The sequence below is a fragment of the Patiria miniata genome, unplaced genomic scaffold, assembly GCF_015706575.1.
Source record: "Patiria miniata isolate m_02_andy unplaced genomic scaffold, ASM1570657v1 HiC_scaffold_19, whole genome shotgun sequence".
In the NCBI taxonomy this organism is placed as follows: Eukaryota; Metazoa; Echinodermata; class Asteroidea; order Valvatida; family Asterinidae; genus Patiria; species Patiria miniata.
In genome coordinates, this window is record NW_024037057.1 from 6,128,529 (window position 1) to 6,152,506 (window position 23,978).

Consider the following 23,978-nt stretch of genomic DNA (forward strand, 5'->3'; position numbering starts at 1 on the left):
CAGGCAGGGTGGTTTGGGGCAGTACAGGGAGTAACAGGCAGGGAGGTTTGGGGCAGTACAGGGAGTAACAGGAAGGGTGGTTTGGGGCAGTACAGGGAGTAACAGGCAGGGCGGTTTGGGGCAGTACAGGGAGTAACAGGCAGGGTGGTTTGGGGTAGTACAGGGAGTAACAGGCAGGGCGGTTTGGGGCAGTACAGGGAGTAACAGGCAGGGTGGTTTGGGGCGGTATATACAGGGAGTAACAGGCAGGGTGGTTTGGGGCAGTACAGGGAGTAACAGGCAGGGTGGTTTGGGGCAGTACAGGGAGTAACAGGCAGGGTGGTTTGGGGCAGTACAGGGAGTAACAGGCAGGGTGGTTTGGGGCAGTACAGGGAGTAACGGGCAGGGTGGTTTGGGGCAGTACAGGGAGTAACAAGCAGGGTGGTTTGGGGCAGTACAGGGAGTAACAAGCAGGGTGGTTTGGGGCAGTACAGGGAGTAACAGGCAGGGTGGTTTGGGGCAGTGTAGGGAGTAACAGGCAGGGTGGTTTGGGGTGGTACAGGGAGTAACAGGCAGGGTGGTTTGGGGCGGTATATACAGGGAGTAACAGGCAGGATGGTTTGGGGCAGTACAGGGAGTAACAGGCAGGGTGGTTTGGGGCAGTGCAGGGAGTAACAGGCAGAGTGGTTTGGGGCAGTACAGGAAGTAACAGGCAGGGTGGTTTGGGGCAGTGCAGGGAGTAACAGGCAGGGTGGTTTGGGGCAGTGCAGGGAGCAACAGGCAGGGCGGTTTGGGGCAGTACAGGGAGTAACAGGCAGGGTGGTTTGGGGCAGTACAGGGAGTAACAGGCAGGGTGGTTTGGGGCAGTACAGGGAGTAACAGGCAGGGTGGTTTGGGGCAGCACAGGGAGTAACAGGCAGGGTGGTTTGGGGCAGTACAGGGAGTAACAGGCAGGGCGGTTTGAAGCAGTACAGGGAGTAACAGGCAGGGCGGTTTGGAGCAGTGCAGGGAGTAACAGGCAGGGTGGTTTGGAGCAGTGCAGGGAGTAACAGGAAGGGTGGTTTGGGGCAGTACAGGGAGGAACAGGCAGGGTGGTTTGGGTCAGTACAGGGAGTAACAGGCAGGGCGGTTTGGGGCAGTACAGGGAGTAACAGGCAGGGTGGTTTGGAGCAGTGCAGGGAGTAACAGGCAGGGTGGTTTGGGGCAGTACAGGGAGGAACAGGCAGGGTGGTTTGGGGCAGTACAGGGAGTAACAGGCAGGGTGGTTTAGGGCAGTACAGGGAGTAACAGGCAGGGTGGTTTAGGGCGGTACAGGGAGTAACAGGCAGGGCAGTTTGGGGCAGTACAGGGAGTAACAGGCAGGGTAGTTTAGGGCAGCACAGGGAGTAACAGGCAGGGCAGTTTGGGGTAGTACAGGGAGTAATAGGTAGCGCGGTTTGAGGCGGTACAGGGATAATGGGTTCAAGTACACAGTGCACACTAAACATACCTCCTCCGTTGTTCACGTCGCCCGCAATGGCAAAGTCGGTGAGATGGCTGGTCTGGCAGGTCACGGCATCGCCCGCCCGTGCTTGCTTTGTCGTCAGACCCTTCTTACTCCACATCTTGTCGCCATCGTCGTAGTACAGGCAGATGTGTTTGCCATCTATCTGCGGGAACGTGATCTCGATGGGATCCGGTATGTCCACAACATTATAGGCGACTCCTGGTGAAAGATCGAAGGCTTCATTAGAGGCCATGTCTGAACTGAACCTAGCCTTACGGTATCTATGGGGTCCGCGCAGAAGTACCCCCTTGACGGTGAGAAAGGGAGAGTTGGGGGAGACCACTGGGGGAGATGTTCGAACCTAGTGCTAAAGACGTTATGGCTTCTGTGCAAAGATGTCATGGCAATAAACTTGCGTTGAAAACACAATGCGTTCAACTCTTGCAAATTTAACTACCAAAGCTGACTTAATAATAATAATAATAACAGTGGATATTTATAAAGCGCACGTATCCACCAGGTACTGGCGGTCACGGCGCTACATCGTAATTACCCCTGCTCATTGGGCCCATGAAACATTCCAAATACCATCTCAGCTCCCTGGGGAGTACACAGCTCGATGCAGCCTGTTAAGCGCAAGGAAGCTAATTCAATCACATTAACCATCTCTGCCCTCACAGCTAGGTACCCATTTACTCCTAGGTGGAGAGAAGCAATGAGCGACAAAGTGCCTTGCCCAAGGGCACACGCACCAAGACCCATTCACTGGGTTATCGAAAGTGAGCGCCCTCTCATGTTTGCGCACTGAGCCAAAATACATACCAATATTTTTACCCCTCGGAAGTACTACCCTTGCACGCCTTGCAACACAGCCAGGAAAAGACCAACACCAACGATGAATGGAAAACACTAGGTTACTGAACTTTCTTTTTTGACGCCTACAAAACTTGCAGACGCCAACAGGACGTGCAGAGTGAATTTGCCATCACAGAACACTCACTGGCGTTGAAAACAAATGCGTTCAACTCCTGCGAAATTAACTACGTGAAAAGCTGACGTTACAAATTTGCATTCGCGTTCAGTATAAACAAGCCCTTAGGCTTGCATAAAAACCAAACTCCACAGATATTCGGAACAAATTTAAAGATGACGATGTTTCTTTTGGCATCTCTAAATATTGGTCATGACAAACTGTCCTCTTTTGTTTGAGAGTGGGAAGGGGTGGGGCCTTTTTTGGGGGGTGGGGCCTTTTTTTTTGGGGGGGGGCGGGGGGGGGGGTGATCAGGTCACATACCATTCTCGTCCTGCATGGTGATGGAGCGTATCGGTCCAGATAACGGTTGTGTCCTGCTGGTTTCGCTGTTGAAGTCCTCAGTGTCGTCATATTCCTCGACGTTCAGCGTTACGCTGGTACCGATGTGTCTGAAAAAAAAAAAAAAAATGTTTACACATTTTAAAAATTACGTTCACCATGATACTTTCAGTTTCATCCGAGAAAAAAAAGGCCTTTTCTAAATTGCTTTTTGTCAAGCAATACAACAGTTATTCACTTTTGAATGTGACATTGACCAAAAAAACCCTTAAATCAGCCCATGTTTAGCTATTTAATTGTTAACAGACTTTGCATAATGGCCGGTTTTGAATAGGGGCCCCTGTTTTAGAAGATGGTACCAGCCCCCCCCCCCCTTCCCCCCACCCCCATTTGATTTTATGGAGGCCAAGTGTCCGGTGAAAAAAACGTGTTGACATTTCAGCACAGGTGTCCCCCCCCCCCCCCCCCCCCCCCCCCAAAAAAAATGCTGGATACGCATCTGCTGGACCAACAGAAGATGCCGTTTACCGACCAAGTGCCCCTTTTCGGTGATCCCCCCCCCCCCAGTCTGAAATCCGTTCCGCCGTCAGTGGTCACGAATAAAAGTGGAAGACATGGTGTTTCCGCAAACCTAACATCCATAAACAAGATTTTTACGCCCCAGAATAAAGTCGAAGCTGATTACGAAACCAGTGTTTGAAAAAATGGCCTGATTTGTGAATCAAAGGCTGTGTTTGAATTCGGGCGATTCAAAATGCAGTGCGCCACCAAGAGTTTGCCACGGAGAGTTCATTTTTCCCAGTGCATTGTTGGAGATGTTCGACAGTGCAGGATATTTGAAATTGTTAGTTTTTCCTGTCAGCAGTTTTGTATAAAACGTGTGATTCAAGTATCTGTTTGCCCTTTTCTTTTCTTTTTATCAATATGGTGTTTTTTTGTAAGGTGGCAGAACGCTATGCCCAATCTATAACAAATGTGATGCGATCAAGCTACATAAGTCGTTTGTTGACCCGGTCAAAAACATTTTTATTACAGATTTGAAAAGAGCACAATCTCAGCATTACTGCTGTGAAAACCGCATGCTGGTACCATCTTTAGTTCCAAAATTTTGGAAGTCGGAGCACCAAGAGATGTGATGAAGTGATGTGATGAAGTGGCCCTATTTTGGCCTGTATCTCCAAATGAAAATTCCCGACAAACGACTCATGTAGCTTAATTGCATCACAAATTAGCTCAAGTTGTCTACTGACACTCATTCAAATGGGCCATGTTTTGTCGACCGTCAACATGAGAAATGGACTCTCCATGGCAAACTCTTGGTGGCGCACTGCATTGTGAAACGCCCGAATTATTGACTACGGCTGGAAATTTCACACGTGTCTATGTGAAGTGGCTGCAGCCGCTGCCATAGACACGTGTGTTATTTATAGCCGTAGCCATGCAATCTGGACGCGGCCTTACTCGAGGGATGGAGGGAACTTGAGCATGGTGGTGCCAGCCTGGATAGCTTGGGAGGCTTGCAGGGTGAGTCTCTTGATGTGCACGGTGCTGCGGCCCGTCGGGGTGGTGATGCTGTCTCCCTCCGCCAGCCCACGACCAGCGTGTGTGGTGATTTGTCTTATCATTGTCCTTGAAATAGTATTAAAATTCAACAATTAATATGAGTGTCAAAGGTAGGATAGGGCGTCAAGGGGTATGTCAAGGTACAACAGTTTGCATTTTCTTTATGAGAAGGAGAGCGCAGAGAATCTGGGTTCTTTGGAGTTAATGAATTTTGGAATGGGTGGAGCTGGGATCAGTTGGATTGGGATGGGTTGGGTAATGGTTATAGGTTGGGATGGGTTGGGTTGGAGTTGGGGTTGGGTTGGAGTTGGGGTGGTTTATGTTGTTTTGGGTTGGGCTGGGTTGGGTTAAAATTGTTTGTATTGGGTTAGGATTGTTTGTATTGAGTTGGGTTGGGTTGAGTTGGGATGGGTTAGGCTGGGTTGGGCTGGGATGGGATGGGTTGGGTTGGGTTGGGATGGGTTAGGATGGGTTGGGATGGGTTATGTTACGTTGTGGTGGGTTGGGATGGATTAGGTTGGGCTGGGATGGGATGGGTTGGGTTGGGTTGGGATGGGTTGGGTTGGGTTGGGTTGGGATGGATTAGGTTGTGCTGAGATGGGATGGATTGGGTTGGGTAAGGTTGGGTTGGGATGGATTAGGTTGGGCTGGGATGGGATGGGTTGGGTTGGGATGGATTAGGTTGGGCTGGGATGGGATGGGTTGGGTTGGGTTGGGATGGGTTAGGCTAGGTTGGGATGGGGTTGGGTTGGGATATGTTATGTTGTGGTGGGTTGGGTGAATTAGGTTGGGCTGGGATGGGATGGGTTGGGTTGGGTTGGGTTGGGTTGGGATATGGGTTAGGCTGGGTTGGGTTGGGTTGGGTTGGGATGGGTTATGTTATGTTGTGGTGGGTTGGGATGGATTAGGTTGTGCTGGGTTGGGTTGGGTTGGGTTGGGTTAGGTTGGGTTGGGATGGGTTGATTTGAATTTGGTTGGGTTGAGTTGGGTTGGGTTGGATAGGGTTGTGCGTGGTTTGGTTGGGTTGTGTTGGGTTAGTTCTAGCTTGGGCTACGGTAAGATGGGTTGGGCTCGGCTGGGCTGTACTGGGCTGATCTGGGCTAACATAAGCTGAGATAGGGCTTTACAATGTGCAAGGCAGGACCAAGTTGGGTTGTGTCAGGCCAGACTAGGCCAAGCCAGGGTTCTGACCTGCATCTGCGGATGAGGTCCCTGCTCTCCTGCGTGTCTGGTGTCAGATCCATCATCACCTCTCCGATCTTCTTCAAGATGCTGTCTCTTGCATCCCCGTCAAACTCCTCCGGATTCAGCTCCAGGTAGGAAGTTAACATCGTCTGGATGTTGTCCACTGCATCAACTGTACACAAGGGGAAAGTTACTTCAATCATTGAGCATTAAATTCAAGAAACCCCAGACACTTATCCCAAATGAATTTTAATTTTCAGCTTTTTTTTTTTTTTTTTTTTTTAAACAAGGCATATCTGGGCCTTAATAGCTAGGAACATTATTAATTAATAGAGCTTCACGATGCATCGACGAAAAAAAGGTGGAACATTTTCAAATGGAATTCTAAATGATTTGGCAAAATATTACCCTTCTGGGAAAATTGTGTAATGATGTACTTATGCGTCAAAAAAGACATGTCCTACTTTTGATTATAAATAACTCTGTTGTTTACCGATGGAATTAAATCAAAATTTCAGATCATGTAAACAAGGCATGACAAATTGTATTGAGCGAGTTTCATCAGTTTTGTGCAAGAGGGTGAGATTACATAATACCTTTTTTGTGAAGCAATTATGCCCCCCCCTCAAAAAAAAAATAATACAAATCAACTTTACGTTTAGCTTCCATTTCTTCCACGAGGAAAGAATCCAAGTCGACCGCGACGGAGTCCCACTGCGAGACGTCCAAGTTGGGGAAATCGGACGTGGCGTTGAGGAAGAACGCATGGTGCCTGTCGCGGGCTTCTTCGTAGGCGCCGCGCCGGCGACGCCTGCCGGTGCTGTCTGCGGGACCGTACTTGACCAGCATGCCGTTCTGGTGCACGGCGCCGACAAAATCCCCTAGAGTTAGAATCACAAGAAGAGGGTAGAAGGCAGCAATGTAAGGAATTGAATTGGGAGTGATCGCCTCTTTCTTCTAATATGGTCACAAAGAAGCTTCGCTAAAGTGAACCATTAAAGGGAATGTACAACATTTGCCTTTGCTGCAATTTTCAAAAATAAATGGATTTGGAGGTTTAGTATGTAATAGCACATATTATTAAACTGACTTGTTTCACGTTTTGGGCTTGTAGATGCTGGAAAAACCAATCATGTTCTTGAAGTCTAGTTCCCTGACCCACTTACGATGAAACGGAGCAATTGATAGACTTTGGGAATTGATAGACTTTGGGAAAAGGCTTGTACCCCATGTGTAATCAATTGCAAAGAAAATGTGGGATAACTAAATATGAAAAATTAAGGAGCGGTTTTTGAAAAAAGCCAGTTTTTCCAACGCGGCCGACCAGCATTTTGAAAAATACAATTTTTCTTGAAAATGTCAGCACACAAGGAGCCACGATTTTACAGGATGCTTAAGACTGTCATTCCCTAGCAATCCAGTAAGGTATTTCGTGGTAATTTGACTATTTCGTTTTTTGGATGTTTGCAAATGTGGTATCTTCCCTTTAAGATAAAGATTTACGGTAGCACGATGTGACAAATCTCTTTAATGAGTTTGTTTCGGACAGTATGCTCTACTCATTGTCAGGAGGCTGAAGGGATTCCAATGATGAAGGGAGGTTATGTGCAGGGTGGATAAAAAAACAAAACACGAAACCGAGATGTTATTGCTAATTGGAACAGAAGTAGGGCACATGTGAATCAAAGGGAGATATCCTCTGTTAGGGTTGAATCTCCTCTTGAAAATGACACCCTGATCATGTCCTAACATTCACGGTTGACAGAGCAGTGACCAATTTTATGAAAGGGTCTATTTAGAGTCTTGCGCCACTTTTTATGGTGAAATCAGATGAGACAATTGACACAACAAAAACCACAATTGAAAAGTGGCGCAAGCCCGAGGGGGACCAAATTATGCCAGTCCATATGTGTTTTATAACTCACCTCTGTCCAAAATATAAAATAAGATAAGAAACCTTTCAGGGTTTTATTATTGACCTGTTTTAATTCAACAGTTAACTCGTAAGCAATTCAACTGTAAGCAATTCAACAATTATTGGAAGAACGCTTTTAGTTTCTTTTTTAGTTAGATTACATTTTTGAGTTTGAGTTTTGTCAGAAGGTGCTGTTACCAGTCAAAAATTGTTGAGTATAGTGCCCGATCAGACACTATACTCTGAAAATTATGCGCACGCGATGTCTATAGTTCAACGTGCGTCTAGTTCACGCAGACGCAAGTTTCATGCACTAGCCTATATTAGTGAATCACACGTGACCGCGTTTCAGCCAACCAGGATAAAGAACAAGCAAGAGGTGTGTTATAAAGATTATTATGTATTTCCCATTAGGCCGTAATTAGGAACTATTCACTACCTTTCTGGACCGATTCCATTCTTGCGTTCTTCACTGCCTGAATGCCTTGCTCCGTAGCCTCCTTGACCTGCGCTATACCCTCCTGAGAGACAACCTGGCAGCTGCGGGTCTCGTCACACACCTAAATACACACGACGAAAACAAACAATTGTCGGTGATTTAAACACCATTACTCCTTGTTATAAAATTTGTGACAAACTCCAGGAAAAGGTGACATAAGTCGTGAAAAATAAACTTCAAGTTATATGCACGACTGGAAAGCCCACAATGTAAGCTTTCATTTGGTCTATGACACAGCTCTATAGCCCTTCTCGTTGTGGAGATATGACAAATTTGCATATTAATTTAATTCCATGGAGTTCAAATTACACAACTGAGAAAACAGACTTTGATATAGTTGGCCCTGTTTTAATAGATTTGGGCATGAAAAGCTCACTTTTAATATCTTAGCAACCAACATGTTTCTGTTTTACGATCACTTTTAAACTTTGGATATTGATTCAACAATGATTATTTTCAATGATGTTTTGGAAAAAGAGACTTTTTAAAACCAGATTACAATCTTTTGGCTAATTTGCATATTGATTAAAATTATAGTTTTTGGATGTAAAATAAAGAGAACAATTTACACAAAATAAGGTTATTTTTCCCCTTTATTCATCGAAATCAACATTTCTGTGAATGAATCCTTAAACATTAGGTATCAAAGATGTCATTTAAGACAAAAAAAGGAATTCGGATTTTGACCGAAAATTTCACCCTCTCAACGTTCAGCAGGCCATTACACGTAAAGGCATAGCGCGACTTATATCACCTTTTCCTAAAGCGGGTTGCATTTATTATCTAAAGCTCTGGACACCATGAATATGCATAACGCAGTGACAGTGTCTTCTTTTGATACTGTCCGATCTCGTTTGGGAAAAAAAAATTTGCCGCCCGGCCTGGCACTTACCTTTACTATGATGGCGACTGTCGCGGCATCAGGTACTTCCACGGCTCGGTCTTGGTTCAGCCTGGACTGGTCACTGGCCGACGTCGTCAGTACCTGACGTTTTTTGGAATCGGCTGAGGGGGCCACGAATGCCTTGTAGCTCAGCTGGCCTTCTCCCATGCAGCCCACGACATTGATGTCAATCTGAAAAACAGAGAGATACTGATATTTTTAAAGTATACGTTCATCATTTGTAATTTGTGCATTTTGTTCGTTTGAAGCAACAAAAGTGCTCAAAATCTAAAGAAGGGCGCTGGACAACTAACCTGATGAAGTTTCAGCTCAGCTTCAGCTGTATATTTCCAGAAAACAACATTCTAGGATCTCGATTTCAAATCAAAAGTTGCTGAATCATGTTTTGAATTGGGCCTGAATTCAGCGTCCGAGACACGTTCTCACTGAGCCGATTGCAGCTACGTGATGCCGTGCACCGATCCGACAAATTATATAGCCACTGCGCGCGTATGTGTCGTGTCAACGCTTGTGCGCACTTCACCGAATAACAAAAAAACTACTAACGGAAATTTCCAACGGTGCTTCTTAAGACGCACCGTTGGAAAGGCCTTCTTTCGTTGATTTCTTCCAAATGACAGCTTGCCAGAAAGAATAATTTCACAGGGAGTTTAGTCCCCTTACTATCTTTCAACCAAGAATGTTTTGAACAATAATTACGCCAGTCACTTTTGGGATAGCTACAAATGATGGACTCTGGCTTTAAGCTTTTCCCAAATTTTGTTTGCTTCTTGGACCCACACTGAAAGCAAAAACATGCCAACCCTTAGTTTTGTGTCATTTAAAACACATGTAGATCGAAAATATTGGCAATAAAGGGTGCTGTAAAGTTAAGTGTGGTTATACAATTAGCCAATGCGATGTGTGTACTCATTGCGAACCAGTACCTGATTTCAAGAAGTGCTGCGACGCATTGCAACCCGAGTTACGTGTAACACGCCGCAACTCGCGACGAGTCGTATGATAAATTTTACAAAAATTGCTATGATGTGTTGAACGCGTGGTAAGCTCCTTGACATATTTGTCAAAGAAATTTGATTCGTTTTTCACATCTAAAAATTCAAATTTAGTGGCACTCATTGTGAGGCTAGAGTATTAAAAGTAAAGATTTTATAACTCAAAAAAAAAATAGTTTATAAAAAAAAGGGATTAAAGCTAGCTGGTGTATATTATTTACTGTTTGCCTAAGTTCCAACATATTACTATCAATACTAGTTTTACTGCCATAGTATGCTGATGTTATTTCACGGTTACGAAAAACGAGGCTGTACGTACGATTTCAAAAACTCGGTACTCTGTGCTGATAAGTTGCAGCTCGCATCCTGTGACGCCTTTGTAAATGGTGATGGTCGTAGCGCCTGATGTCAGCGTGTTACCATTGCTATCCTTAGCAGTAGCGGAGATGGTGTAGTCACGACCAGCTGACAAAACACCTGCAGCAAAACCAAGTGAAACAATGTAAAAATATTGACTGCTTTGGAGTGGTATAGTATGTAAATATTGACTGCTGTGAGTGGTACAGTACACAAATATTGCCTGCTTTGAGTGGATGAGTGTACAGATTTTGACTGCTTTGAGTTGAGTGGTTTATAATTTTTGATGGCTTTGAGTGGAATAGTACACAGATATTGCCCGTTTTGAGTGGTAAAGTGCAAGTACACGAATATTGCCTGTTTTGAGTGGTATAGTACACAAATATTGCCTGCCTTTGGTGGTATACTGCCTGCTTTGAGTGCTGTTGTACACAAATATTGACTGCTTTGAATAAGCCCACAAGGGTTTAAAAATATTTGAAATTTAACCCAAAATAAGATAGGCACATGCAACATGTATGAAAACAGACATAGACAAGGCCGTTCAGTAGCTATGGGTGAAACTCTTTGGTTACTGTATGTATAATTAGTTTTTGGCTGCGATTAGATTTATTTGGGTGAAATTTAAAGAAACAAATTACCGCCTGAGATTTTAATAACAATAATAATAACAACAGCTACTTATAAAGCTAAGATCTTAGAATGCGCTTTACATTATTTTTTACCTCTGATCATTGGGCCAATGAAACATTTCAAAGACAATCTCAGCTCCCTGGGGAGTATACAGCTTGGTGCTGCTATATCGACGCAAAGCAGCTAAAATCGACCACAATAACCATCTCTGCCCTCACAGGTACCCATTTACTCCTGGGTTGGGAGGAGCAATGATGATGTAGCACACCACGGTCCAGTGGTTACGGTGTTTGACTCATGGACAGTGGTGTGTGGGTTCGAACCCTGCCAGGAACATGGTGTTTGTGCCCTTGGGCAAGACACTTAACTACACTTGCCTCTCTCCCCCCAGGAGTATGAATGGGTACATGTGAGGGTAGAGGACCGAATGTGGGCTGATATCGACTGCAGCGTGGTCTCGTGGCCTGATGGAGGAGTGGTATATAACATTATAGAATGCCATAATAACAAAGGATAAATTTGAGTTGGAAACCCAATGATTTTACTGAGCCAGAATTTACCCAATAAAAAAATGGCGTCCTGACAACCCTGATAGATTGGCAGGCGCATAATCTTTGACACCGGATGGAAAAAAAAAAATCCTACCGTCTTTAAATTTTACTGACCTGCAGGGAGACTGAAGCTGGCCGTGACGGTGTCCGGCTTTTTGACGATACTCGTGGTGGCGCCCTGCACCGTTTCCCCCAGCACGCGCCACTCAACGCTCTCCACCAGCGCGGCTTTGCGGATCCCGGCGTTGACGACCACGCGCCTGGACGGCTTGAACATGCCCATGAAGGGTGCTCTCAGCTTCATCTAGGCACGATCACACACAAAAATTGTGTTATTTGAAAATGGTGGCTAAAGTTTAGGCCAGGGACGATTAAGGCCAATATAGCCGTGTCCGAATTACTTAATGACTATGGCTGCCACTTCCCATAGACCTGGGTGTTACTTTTAGACGTAGCCAAGTAATTTGGACGCAGCTCATATTAAGCCCCGTCATTTTTTTACTTCTTCCTTGTAAGGCCAAGTAAAATAATACACAAGCTTCGTGTCCCTGCCCGCTTCTTTTTTCCCCGCTTTTCTCCTTTTTCTTCTCCTTTTTTTTCTTAATTATACACTTCCGATAAATTTTGCCTGATGATAAATTTGTTCAAAATCCAGTAGAAAGGGAGACGGGTCCTGTGGACACAAAAGACTCAGCGACAGAGTTGAGAAAATGAAAGAATCCATCCATCACCGTGGAATTCAGCCATCTTTGAAAACAACAAAAAACGGGCTGCCTCCTCCCTTTTAATAAGGGAATAAATGTGTGCTCGAGAGGTTTTTATCACTCTGTTTAATACCGCTTAGAGTCTGGGTGCTGATAATTACCCGAGCCGAAGGCGAGGGTAATTATCAGCACCCAGACTCTAAGCGGTATTAAACAGAGTGATAAATACCGACCGAACACATATTTATTCCCATTCATAAATACCTTATCCGTAAAAAAATATCAAATAATTCGTTCAAAAAATCCCAATTTTGTTCAACAAGTTCACTTCATGCTTTTTGAAACATCCCTCTAGCAAAATAATGGAGTGTTCAGCTGGCGATTAAGATGTAAACAACCCTTTTATGGAGATTGACGCGCACGTAGCATGTTCTGCGCGATGTCACGCAGAACGCACCTGGGGCGTTGCGTTTTGAATTTAGAACTATAAAATTCTGACTCGCATGTAGTGTTGCGCATGCCTACGTGAGGATTGTGAACGTTCAACCAATGAAACGGTAAGAGGCACTGGATTTTTAGGAGTCCACATTTTGTTGTGACACTGGAAAAGTGTTTAAGACCAGCTAGCCATGTCTTTATCATCCGTTTAAGACCGGCCACGTGACGGGCTCTCGACCAATAGGAATAGCTAAACTGTCTGAGGTATTTATGAATAAAAAATAACAGTCCAGACGAGCAACTCGTGTTTTTTTTTATTACCTGTGGGGGATCCCCATTGTCAACCTCCACCATCACCCTTGCAGTGGCCTCCCCCTCACCCTGAGACCGACTCACGGTGACAACGAAGGTGTACGACCCGACGCTCAGGCTACTTGGGGTCACTTCCAGGACAGGCTTGTCCAGGGCAGAGGGTAGTCCAGTGCAGTCGGAACTTTCTCCGCCGTTCTGGTCAAAAGGGGAAGATACATATAAACACGAGTTAATCGGGGTTGGAAGTCGTGAAAGTGTCCCCATGTCCTCATAAGTAAATCGTAAGTCATCACAAGTCGATCACAAGTCATACATGTCATACATTACGTGAAACTCCCATTTGCCAAAACCCCTGAACTGTACCTACCGATTTCACTGTGACTCTTATCAGCTGTTATCAGTAAAGTAATTATAAGATAAACACTTACCCTGGCACCCACTTCCCCAGGGCCAGTGACCATGAGCTGGTGGTGTCAAATAACGGAAACCTTGAAGAGCATGGCTGAAGTCGGACTGTTTCTTATTTGATATCTCGAGATATATTTGATCGATTTTTATGATTCAAAGTTGCTCACATAATAACTTTTGACACTTTTCCAAATACTTTACATTATAAACAAGAACCTAGTAGACTTTGGTAGATATTTTTTTGTCAGTAAGCTCACAGGCAGAGGCACCATACACCACCTGTTCACGGCTCGTTAACTCTTGATCAGATAAGAGAGATCGCGTTGAAAGCTGCTGAATCTGAAATCGGTAGGTACGACCCGAGTTTGTCATAGGCAAACTCGGGTCTAGCTCAAATGGGAGATTCACGTAATGTAAGCCATCACAAGTCTTAATCTCAAGCATCAATCTCAAGCGAATCACATGTGAATCACAACTCACAAGTAATAACAAGTTAATCAAAAGTCAGTCACAAGTCAATCACAAGTTATTCACAAGTCAATCACAAGTCAATCACAAGTCAATCACAAGTCAATCACAAGTCAATCACAAGTCAATCACAAGTTATTCACAAGTCAATCACAAGTCAATCACAAGTCAATCACAAGTCAATCACAAGTCAATCACAAGTCATTCACAAGTCACTCACAAGTTAATCACAAGTCAAGTCATTCACAAGTCAATCACAAGGCAGTCACAAGTCAATCACAAGTCAAGTCATTCACAAGACATTCACAAGTCAATCACAAGTCAATCACAAGTCAGTTACAAGTCAATCCCAAGCCATCAACAGTCACCACCAGACATCCCAAGACAATAGCAAGTCAATTGCAAGTCATCACAAGTCAATCACAAGTCATTGCAAGTCAATCACAAGTCAATCACAAGTCAAGTACATGCCATTCACAAGTCAATCAATTGTCAATCACAAGTCATCACAAATCATCGCAAGTCAATCGTTAGTCACAAGTCAAGGAGGATCAAGACTGACCAGTGCTTCTTATTCTGCAAATCTTCGTAAAACTCTGCAAACAAATATCTGCAGACTTTTGATTCTATTTTGCTCCTTACCCCTGTGCAGGACCAGCTGTAGCTGAGTCTGGCCTCGTCGTTGTCCGGATCGTAAGACTCCGAGGCGTCCAGCGACAACTTCTCTGCAGCGTCTCGGCCGACGGTGACCTTGTTCCCGCCCTTGATGGATGCCACCAGGTCAGACCGCTGCACGGTGATGGTGATCGACGTGGTCGTGCGTACCAGCACCGTCTCCCCGTTGGGAGGGATAGCCACAGAGATGGTGATGGGTTGTCCAACTGTGCATGTGTAGTTAGAGAATTAATAATAATAATAAATAATAGTGGCATCTTATTAACCCTTTCATTACCACATTGTTTATTGACTTATTGGCTCTCCCTAGGACCAAATTGTTTGCTCAGTCATGCGGAAATCACTAGAGCGTGAAGAAAATGACCACTCACTGTTTTTAACCCAGATTTTCACTGCCAAGGAGTGATTTAAATCATAGGTGTTGTGTGTAAAGTTTGTTCCTCGAGCCTTACTCTTTTATGTGATGTAAAAATGAAGTCCATATGTGCAAATATAAGAAAGTTATGCCTTTTTGTTCATCTGGTTCCATTTATCAAACTGCAAGCCATTTCACCACATGACCAAATGGCACTCCATACCTCAATTTGTGCGTGGATACTTCTGAAGCACTTTTCTCATTTTTTTGTAATGGTAACACTATGAATAAACTACACGATAGGAAAACACTCTTTCAGCTGGTATACGGTTGATGTATGGGTGGCCAAACATATCAACATGCCGCCTTTCTGAAAGGTAGTAAATAATCTGTGTTGAGGGTGTTCTGTGTGTGGTTTCCTGGTCGACTAAAGTCACCCATGGGAACCAGCAGGGGGGTTCTTCTTGTCGACAAAAGTCGCCCATGGTAACGAAAGGGTTAAGCGCAACAGGTCCATCACTCAGTGACGCTCATGGCGCTAAACATTGAGTAATTATACAAACTACAAAATTATAAATGCTAAGTCCTGACACATATAAATTGCAAGGTACAAGCCGAAGAGGAGATTAGAGTGTGAACAGGTAGGTTTTGAGTTCTTGTTTGAAGGAGATCGAAGAGGGAGCTTGACGGATAGAGAGGGGTAGACTGTTCCAGAGAGTGGGGCCTGCGTGAGAGAAGCTGTGGTCACCCCAAGAGTGTCGGGATCTAGGAACTTGAAGAAGGGAGGAGTCTGATGATCTAAGCCTGCCAAGGGGGGGGGGGGGGGGGTATGCCTGTAATTAAACAGTGAGATTGGGCATAGCAAAAGCTAAAATTACTCATAAAATATGAAGCTAAATAATCTAGCACAATCACTGTCATGTGCAGAGTGCCAGCTTCAAAGCATACGTGAAGGCTACATTCTGCGGAGCCGGCATAGAATCAAGACAACTCACACTTCTATGTTTTATATTGTCCCAGCCACATGGTAGGCATGCCCGAGGTCATCTACGACTAGATCCTAGTTTGGACCTAGCCTTGGTCAATGCTCTCGTCGTTATTCGTCCCGTACGCGGTCAATCGTCGGCATATATCCTCACGCGCTATGCACATGCATGTAAAAATACAGCGGGAACAGCGACCTCATGCGGCCACTATTTTTTTATGCAAATCAGTTGGGGACGATCTCGAGCCTTGGTTCAATCGTCGGCAAAAGCTTATGTTTTTCTTTATTTTGCGCTGGATTTCTAGCGCACGACCTCGTATGCGAATATAGATAAGTGTAGGCGGGGCTAATATGTGGAGTGTCCAATCACACCTTGGTAAATCCGGACATCATCAAATTATTTGCAACTATTCGCCTTTTGCGGACGTGACAGGAACCACAGTTTTGTGCATTGGTGCCGTGTGCAGAGACACACAACGTGTACGTGTATGGATTATGTACGGTGCCATGTTTCACTATGCAAGTTTCAACGCAACGATCGACCAATAAGAAAATGACATTTAAGGTCATCTAAGGGTATAAACATAATGAGCACCACTCCCAAAACCTCACATGGACGATTGAACCAAGGCTCTCGATCGTCCCCAACCGATTTGCATATTAAAATAGTGGCCGCATGAGGTCGCTGTTCGCACTGTATTTTTACATGCTTGTGCATAGCACGTTAGGATATATGCCGACGATTAACCGCGTACGGGACGAATAACGACGAGAGCATTGACCAAGGCTAGTTTGGACCATGGTACATCCACCAGAGGAGGTGTCACTTGTCAGGCCCGGTAGTGGCTTGCTCAAAATTAGCGGGAAACCTACTGGGCTTGTGCACATTTACATAAACTTGTAGTACAGGGTAAAAGGTAGTAATTGATGATCCCCCCCGTCATTTATTTTTCCCACAAGACAAAATGGTAGGGGCTGTCAAAACAGGGTGGGTAAGGAAACAGGAAGCAGAGCTATTTTTGGGCGGGGGTGGGGGGTGGGGGGGGGGGGTTGGCCTTAAAGAAAATTAGAATCTCACAACAAACCCACAACAACAGGCAACTCTTCTGCACCATAGTTTTTTACCACGATTCCAAAACAACATTTTTAGAAACAGTAAGATCTGACCTGGTAGTTTGTGGGCCCAGAACCTCTGGTTCCTGCCGCCGCGATTGATGACATCAGGGACGATGCCAGGGATGTTCTGACCGTTCGCCCCAGTCACCGTCCAGATGAAGTCCACGCTTGACGATTCAATGCAGCTGCTGTAGAACTGGACGTCTGCCACCAAGACAACTCTGTTTTGATAAAACGAAAAACCAAAACAAAACAAAAATTTACGGAATCAAATTCAACAGTCAAATTAAGTTCAAATATTTCAGTAATTGTTTGAAGTCAGTTTCAAATTCCAGTAAGGAAATTATTTTTGATGTTGACGGGCAAATCAAGAGAGAATTCTTTTGGGGAAACCCACAGAACAGAGCGGGGACAGTGACCTCATTGTCAGTCACAATTTAATCACAAACTAATCACAAGCCAATCACAAGCCACTCACAAGTCAATCACAAGTAAATCGCAAGCCAATCACAAGTTCATAACAAATCAGGTCACAACTCAATCACAAGTCAATAACAAAACAATCACAAGTCATCCACAAGCCAATTACAAGTCAATAACAAAACAATCGCAAGTTAACCACAAGTCAATCACAAGCCAATCACAAGCCAATCACAAGTCAATCACAAGTCAATCACAAGTCAATCACAAGTCAATCACAGGTAAATCACAACTCAATAACGAAACAATCACAAGTCAACCACAAATCAAACACAAGTCAAACACAAGTAAATCACAAGTCAAACACAAGTCAATCACAAGTCAATCACAAATCAAACACAAATCAATCAAGAGTAAATCACAAGTCAAACACAAGTCAATCACAAGTAAATCACAAATCAATCACAAGTCAATCACAAGACAATCACAAGACAATCACAATTCAATCACAAGTCAATCACAGCCAACCACAAGACAATCACAATTCAATCACAAGTCAGTCACAAGTCAATCACAAGTCAATCACAAGTCAATCTTGAGTCAATCATGAGTCAATCACAAATCAATCACAAGTTCATAACAAATCAGGTCACAAGTCAATCACAAGTAAATCACAAATCAATCACAAGTCAATCACAATTAGTAAATCAATCACAAGTCAGGTCACAAGTAACACAGGATCAAGAACTTGTCAGTTGACCGGAGACTGGATGATTTGTGACTTGTGCTTGGTCCAAGACATGCCATGATTATGACTTAGCAAATTGCAACTCGCCTTTTCGATGCCAAGACGACATTGTTATCGCCCAGTCTGCGGTGCCGGATCTCCAAGCCTGGCTTCATGACTGCCTCCGGCAGTTTTCGCACCTTGTGCGTGGCAGTGTTTGGCATGGCCCTCCCCCCAGAGACAGTCAGCGTGACAGTGTACATAACGCCGACCGTCAACAGTTCGCCGGCCAGCTTCAAGTCCGAGTAGTTGTTATCTGTAAAAGACATGTTTATTTCAACGCCAATCAAGAGCTTGAAATTTGACATGAACGACTGAGAATATTTTTTCCCACCCTGGATGGGATGCCGGCCATCGCAGGTTGTTCCACAGCTATAGCCGGTACCCCAGGACACAACATACGGCCAGCAGCTGGATTCGAACCCCGACCTTCTTTTCAAAGTCACGAACTACTACGCCACACTCCCTAGGACTTTAGTGAAAAGACCTCGGGAAAGTACTTACCGTTGATTGTCTTGAGACGAGCAGACAATGCTTCAGAAGTGCCCTGGCTGCTAGTTATCGCCCATGTGTACGTAAGACTAGGACCCACGGATGCGCTACCACGGACAAGCAAACTCCCGCAGAAGGGTATCTCGTGGGGTCCACTGACGATGGCAACAACTGAAAAAAAGAAGAACAGCATAACACTTAACAGGTGGAACAGATTAATTCGTTACAAGTAATTATAAATTAGTAAGCAAGAAGTCTTAGGTTTGAGTCCAATCCATGCAAGCCAGCCATTTTGTTCTTTTCTCACAGGCTGTTGAAAAGACCGACGCCGAAAGTGCTCATTATATGAATTACATTACGGTGATGGAGGTCAAGATTTAAGTTACCTTTGGGAATTTCTACGGTTGGTCTTTCACCATCAGGGTCTGGTCTGTCACCATCTCCTGGGTCTTGTGTAGCATCAACAACGCCCGGAGTTTCACCATCTGGTCTTTCACCATCAGGGCCTGGTCTTCGAGTTTCCCTATCTCCTGGTTCTTGTGTAGCCTCAACAACGCCTGGAGTTTCACCGTCTGGTCTTTCACCATCAGGGCCTGGTCTTTGAGTTTCCCCATCTCCTGGTTCTTGTGTCGCTTTAACAACACCTGGAGTTTCACCATCTGGTCTTTCACCATCAGGGCCTGGTCTTCGAGTTTCCCCATCTCCTGGTTCTTGTGTCGCTTTAACAACGCCTGGAGTTTCACCGTCTGGTCTTTCACCATCAGGGCCTGGTCTTTGAGTTTCCCCATCTCCTGGTTCTTGTGTCGCTTTAACAACGCCTGGAGTTTCACCATCTGGTCTTTCACCATCGGGGCCTGGAGTTTCACCATCTACTGGTTCTCGTGTAGCATCAACGACGCCTGGAGTTTCCCCATCGGTGCCTGGTCTTTCACCGTCTCCTGGCTCTTGTGTAACATCACCTTTGCTCGGACTTCCATCACCATTATCTGGCTCCCGTGTCACGCCGCCTCCTTCGTTGGGTGTTTCACCATCTCCTCCATCCTCTGTCACACCATCTCCTCGATGTGGTCCTTCGCCATCACTGCTTTCGGTTGTAGCGACTACAAAAGGTCCAAAAAACATATCCACACACAATTGTTACAAAGTTGAATGGTTATTACTTCTGTGGCCCATTTCTGTATTTTAGAACTATCTTGAAACTTGCTGGATCAGTTGTGGAAACATATTAAATTGTAAAACCACTACATGCCATTTTCCCCTGACCCGTGTTAAGGGTGTTGTTATGATTTTATTATTATTATTTTTTTTTTTTGAGGGGGGGGGGGGGGGGGGGAGGGAGGCACAGTGAGACAGACACCGGTGGAGCGCTGTGTCTAATGGTTACAGTGTTTGACTCACATGCCGTGGTAACTGGGTTCGAACCCTGATGGGGAACATGGTACTTGTGTTCTTGGGCAAGACACTTTACTTCAATTGCCTCATTACCCAGGAGTATAAATGGGTACCTGCGAAGGTAGAGACTAGAATGCTCTGATCTCGAGCTGCTGCAAAAACTGGTCTCATGGCCTGATGAACAGGGGTAATAATTGTGAAGCGCTTTGAGACCTTTGGTATAAAGCACTACCGGTATGTACGCATCATAGCCTAGGCAGAACGATGTGAAAATAAAATATTCCCGTTTTTGAAAAAATTCCAATATTAATAGGCAGTGGATATTTTGCTGGAGACGGGAAACCTTTAGTAAACGTTAGTTTGCCGGATATGCACTGAACATGCCCAGTTACTGTTTTTTTGTATTCAAGCATTTTCCGGTGACAAATTTTAGTCTGGCTCCATGCCAATATTATTGTTGTAACCTCGTATTCACAAGATGGGATTCAGACCATTTTATAATTTCGGACTTTATTTCCCTTTAAAAAAAATCCTCCAGAGCCACAAATCTGAAAAAGAAAATGTCATACTTTGCAATAAAATGTTTGAGACATGTTAAAATAATAACAGAAGAATATTCTTATTTATTTGGGGATGGGAAAAAAAAACTTAAAAATGTGGAGCATGGAGGGGATCCGGAATCGAACCCGAGTCATCCCGCTCTCTAAAGCCTTTGCTTAACCACTACACCAAACGTGCTACACAACTTTTGGTGGGAATTTAATACATGTTATAATTCAGCCCTATTTTAAAGAGTACAGCGCCCTCTGTTGATATGGATTGCCGCCGGCAAACCTTTAGTAAACGTTAGTTTGCCGTCATACCTCCGGCAAAATATCCACTATCATATTAATATGGATTATTGTGATATACCAAAGCTACACAATGGGCCAGTAATTTGTTAAACATGCTACAGATACATTCACTGTGGTATTTTTCCAGTACCACCTCGATTTTTTTTTTCTTCAATAATTAATGGCGGGGTAGCCCCACTAGTGTGGCCGCCGGTATGCTGCGCTGAACCTCTGGTTCAGCGCAGCATACCGACGGCCACACTAGTGGGGCTAATGGCGGGGTAGCCCCATAAATGTGGCCTATTTACTGGACTGCCTCCGTAAACATAGGCCACACGTCCACATGTACACAAATCGTGTCAACTTTGCCAAATTTTGAATTTCACATTTAGGCTTAGTTTGTAGGATTTTTTTGCTTTAGAAGCATACTCACCTACTTTATAGGCTAATCAGAAAGTGCTGCCTTTTTCAGATGTATATTTTTCGTGAAATTTCAAGATTCATTTTTACACGTTTGCGTATCAAAATTTCAACATGAAATTTCACAAAAATTAGACATCTGAAAAAGGCAGCACTTTCTGACTAGCCTATAAAGTGGGTGAGTATGCTTCTAAAGCAAAAAAATCCTACAAACTAAGCCTAAATGTGAAAATCAAAATTTGGCAAAGTCGACACGATTTTTGTACATGTGGACGTGTGGCCTATGTTTACGGAGGCAGTCCAGTAAATAGGCCACATTTATGGGGCTAATGGCGGGGATGCTATTTCTAGACATCCACCTCCACTTTTGAATGAGACATTGCACTATGGTCATTGACTATATTGTTGATTTTCTACAACGAGGTGATGTCCCCTAACGTGGTACATACGTACCCAGCCTACGATCGATTATTAATTAAGAAAAGAAGGTGGTGATGCTAGAAAACATTGGATTGAGCACGCAAATCTCACGTTCAGTTTTATGCGCGCCGCCATTTGTAAAGGAGCGCCCTCAAGAGCGTTTATATATTGCATACGCCCTCTCTCGTCTGTGCCAACCCCAAAGTTTAAGCACATAAATTTCTTAGTTTTAACACGGGATGTCACTATGCACTGTGAGCAAAAAGCCCAAATTCCTCGCTAAGCAAGGGCGGATCCAGAACCAAATTTTTTGGGGACCAAAGCTAAGAGGCTTCGAGTGTTTCCCCCACCCCCCCCCCCAAAAAAAAATGGAATAAAAATGAAGGGGATTACTCCTTTTTGGAGGTCGCCTTCTTTAAAAAAAAAAAAAAAAAAAAAAAAATACATTTTAAACAGTGACATCATTTTGCCTCTTTGTCTGTTACATCTAGCCCATATGAAGCTGGGACGTAATTTCCTGAGTCCAAGTGGTGGCCATTCAAAAAAAAGCTGGCAGCCATCTTGAAAACTAGCCCGGTCGGGCGGCCATTTTGGACGAGAAAAAAAGGGCCTCGTCCTTCCTTTTTTTTCAAAAAGGCAGGACGCTAGTCATGTTTTTTTTTTAGGCAGTGCATATTTTGCCGGAGACGGCAAACCTTTAGTAAACGTTAGTTTGCCGGATATGCACTGAACATGCGCAGTTACTGTTTTTTGTACTTATTAACATTTTCCGGTGACAAGTTTTAGTCTGGCTCCATGCCAAAATTATCGTTGTTACCTCGTATTCACAAGATGGGATTCAGACCATTTTATAATTTCGGACTTTATTTCCCTTTTAAAAAAAATCCTCCAGAGCCACAAATCTGAAAAAGAAAATGTAATACACTGCAAAAATTGTTTGAGACATGTTAAAATAATAAAAGAAGAATATTCTTATTTATTTGGGGATGAGAAAAAAAACCTTAAAAATGTGGTGCGGTCGGAATCGAACGCGAGTCATCCCGCTTACCAAGGCCTTTGCTTAACCATTACACCAAACGTGCTACACAACTTTTAACGGGAATTTAATACAGGTTATAATTCAGCCCTATTTTAAAGAGTACAGCGCCCTCTGTTGATATGGATTGCCGCCGGCAAACCTTTAGTAATCGTTAGTTTGCCGTCATTACCTCCGGCAAAATATCCACTACCTTTTTTTTACTTTGCCTTAAGTAAGCCTAGGCCTAGTATCGTGCGCTATTTCCACATAATTGTATGCGTGCTGATGGCTTGCGGGAGGCGATGCGCAACGTTTTCATTCAACTTCCTTAACTTGAGACAAAAGGTGGCTTCACTCCGCCAAGTCGTGGGTGGGGACATGGCCCCCGTTTTCCCCCATCCCACCCCACCCACGGATCCGCCAATCTCATTAATTAAAGGGAATGCCACAACATTTGCTCTTGTTGCAATTTTCAGTAGTAAGTGGATTTGGAGGATTAGAATGTTATAGCAAATATTGTTAAACTGACTTGTTTCACGTTTTGGGCTTGAAGATGCTGGAAAAACCAAAAAAAAAAAAACCATCATGTTCTTGTAGTCTGGATCCCTGACCCCACTTAAGATGAAACGGAGCAGTTTGTCGACTTTGGGTAATTCTAAGGTCAGAGAATCAGTCCAGCAGGCTTGTACCCCTTCACAGGTGTGTAATCAATTGCAAAGAAAATGCGGAAATTATAAAAACTTAAGAGCAGTTTTTGAAAAAAAGCCAGTTTTCTCCAACGCTGGTCGGCCGTCCAGCGTTGGAAAAATACCAGTTTTCTTGAAAATGTCAGCACACCAGGTGCCACTTTTTTACAGGGTGCTTTAGAATGAATGTCATTCCCTATCAATCCAGTGAGATTATTCGTGACAATTTGACCATTTCGTTTTTTTGATGTTTGCAAAATGTTGTATCTTCCCTTTAACTCAGTCGTCAAATTATACTTACAGCAAGGCATTTACTGCTATAAACGTAAGCCAAGCCATGAAATCGGGCCCAGCAGGGCCCAACCGATATCCCAAATATGGTAATTTCTTAACCCTGGGCCGGCGACCCGACCGATCATCGATCCGAACATAAAGCCGAGCGGGTACAAGTGCACTAGGGAGCGACTATCGTGAAACAACTGGCCCGAGTTCTGGCAGTTTGTTCTTGACGCTTATCCGGTTCGTTAGTAAAAACGTCATACACGCGCGCACACCAATGAGTACTAGCGCCCATTGGCTGCAAACGCTCGAGCTGCGTTAACTTCCGGTTCCAATCGTGCAGAAAGTGCTGGAGGTGACGTCACACTAACGAACCGGATAGTTCTATCCG

At 44.3% G+C, this 23,978-nt stretch overlaps 1 protein-coding gene across 1 annotated transcript in view; it reads right to left on the reverse strand.

The window, feature by feature from the left end:
* The window catches only part of LOC119726071, a 57,342-nt gene that overhangs the window by 3,999 nt on the left and 29,365 nt on the right, over positions 1–23,978 (reverse strand). The window contains exons 8-22 of the mRNA XM_038197688.1: positions 18,926–19,639; positions 18,552–18,710; positions 18,096–18,303; positions 16,892–17,061; positions 14,352–14,590; positions 12,843–13,028; positions 11,494–11,683; positions 10,158–10,315; positions 8,832–9,014; positions 7,880–8,000; positions 6,182–6,406; positions 5,532–5,697; positions 4,239–4,406; positions 2,760–2,887; positions 1,469–1,684 (exon numbers count right to left, since the gene is read on the reverse strand). Of these exons, the coding sequence (XP_038053616.1) occupies positions 1,469–1,684; positions 2,760–2,887; positions 4,239–4,406; positions 5,532–5,697; positions 6,182–6,406; positions 7,880–8,000; positions 8,832–9,014; positions 10,158–10,315; positions 11,494–11,683; positions 12,843–13,028; positions 14,352–14,590; positions 16,892–17,061; positions 18,096–18,303; positions 18,552–18,710; positions 18,926–19,639 (3,231 nt within the window). The remainder of the gene's footprint in view (positions 1–1,468; positions 1,685–2,759; positions 2,888–4,238; positions 4,407–5,531; positions 5,698–6,181; positions 6,407–7,879; positions 8,001–8,831; positions 9,015–10,157; positions 10,316–11,493; positions 11,684–12,842; positions 13,029–14,351; positions 14,591–16,891; positions 17,062–18,095; positions 18,304–18,551; positions 18,711–18,925; positions 19,640–23,978) is intronic.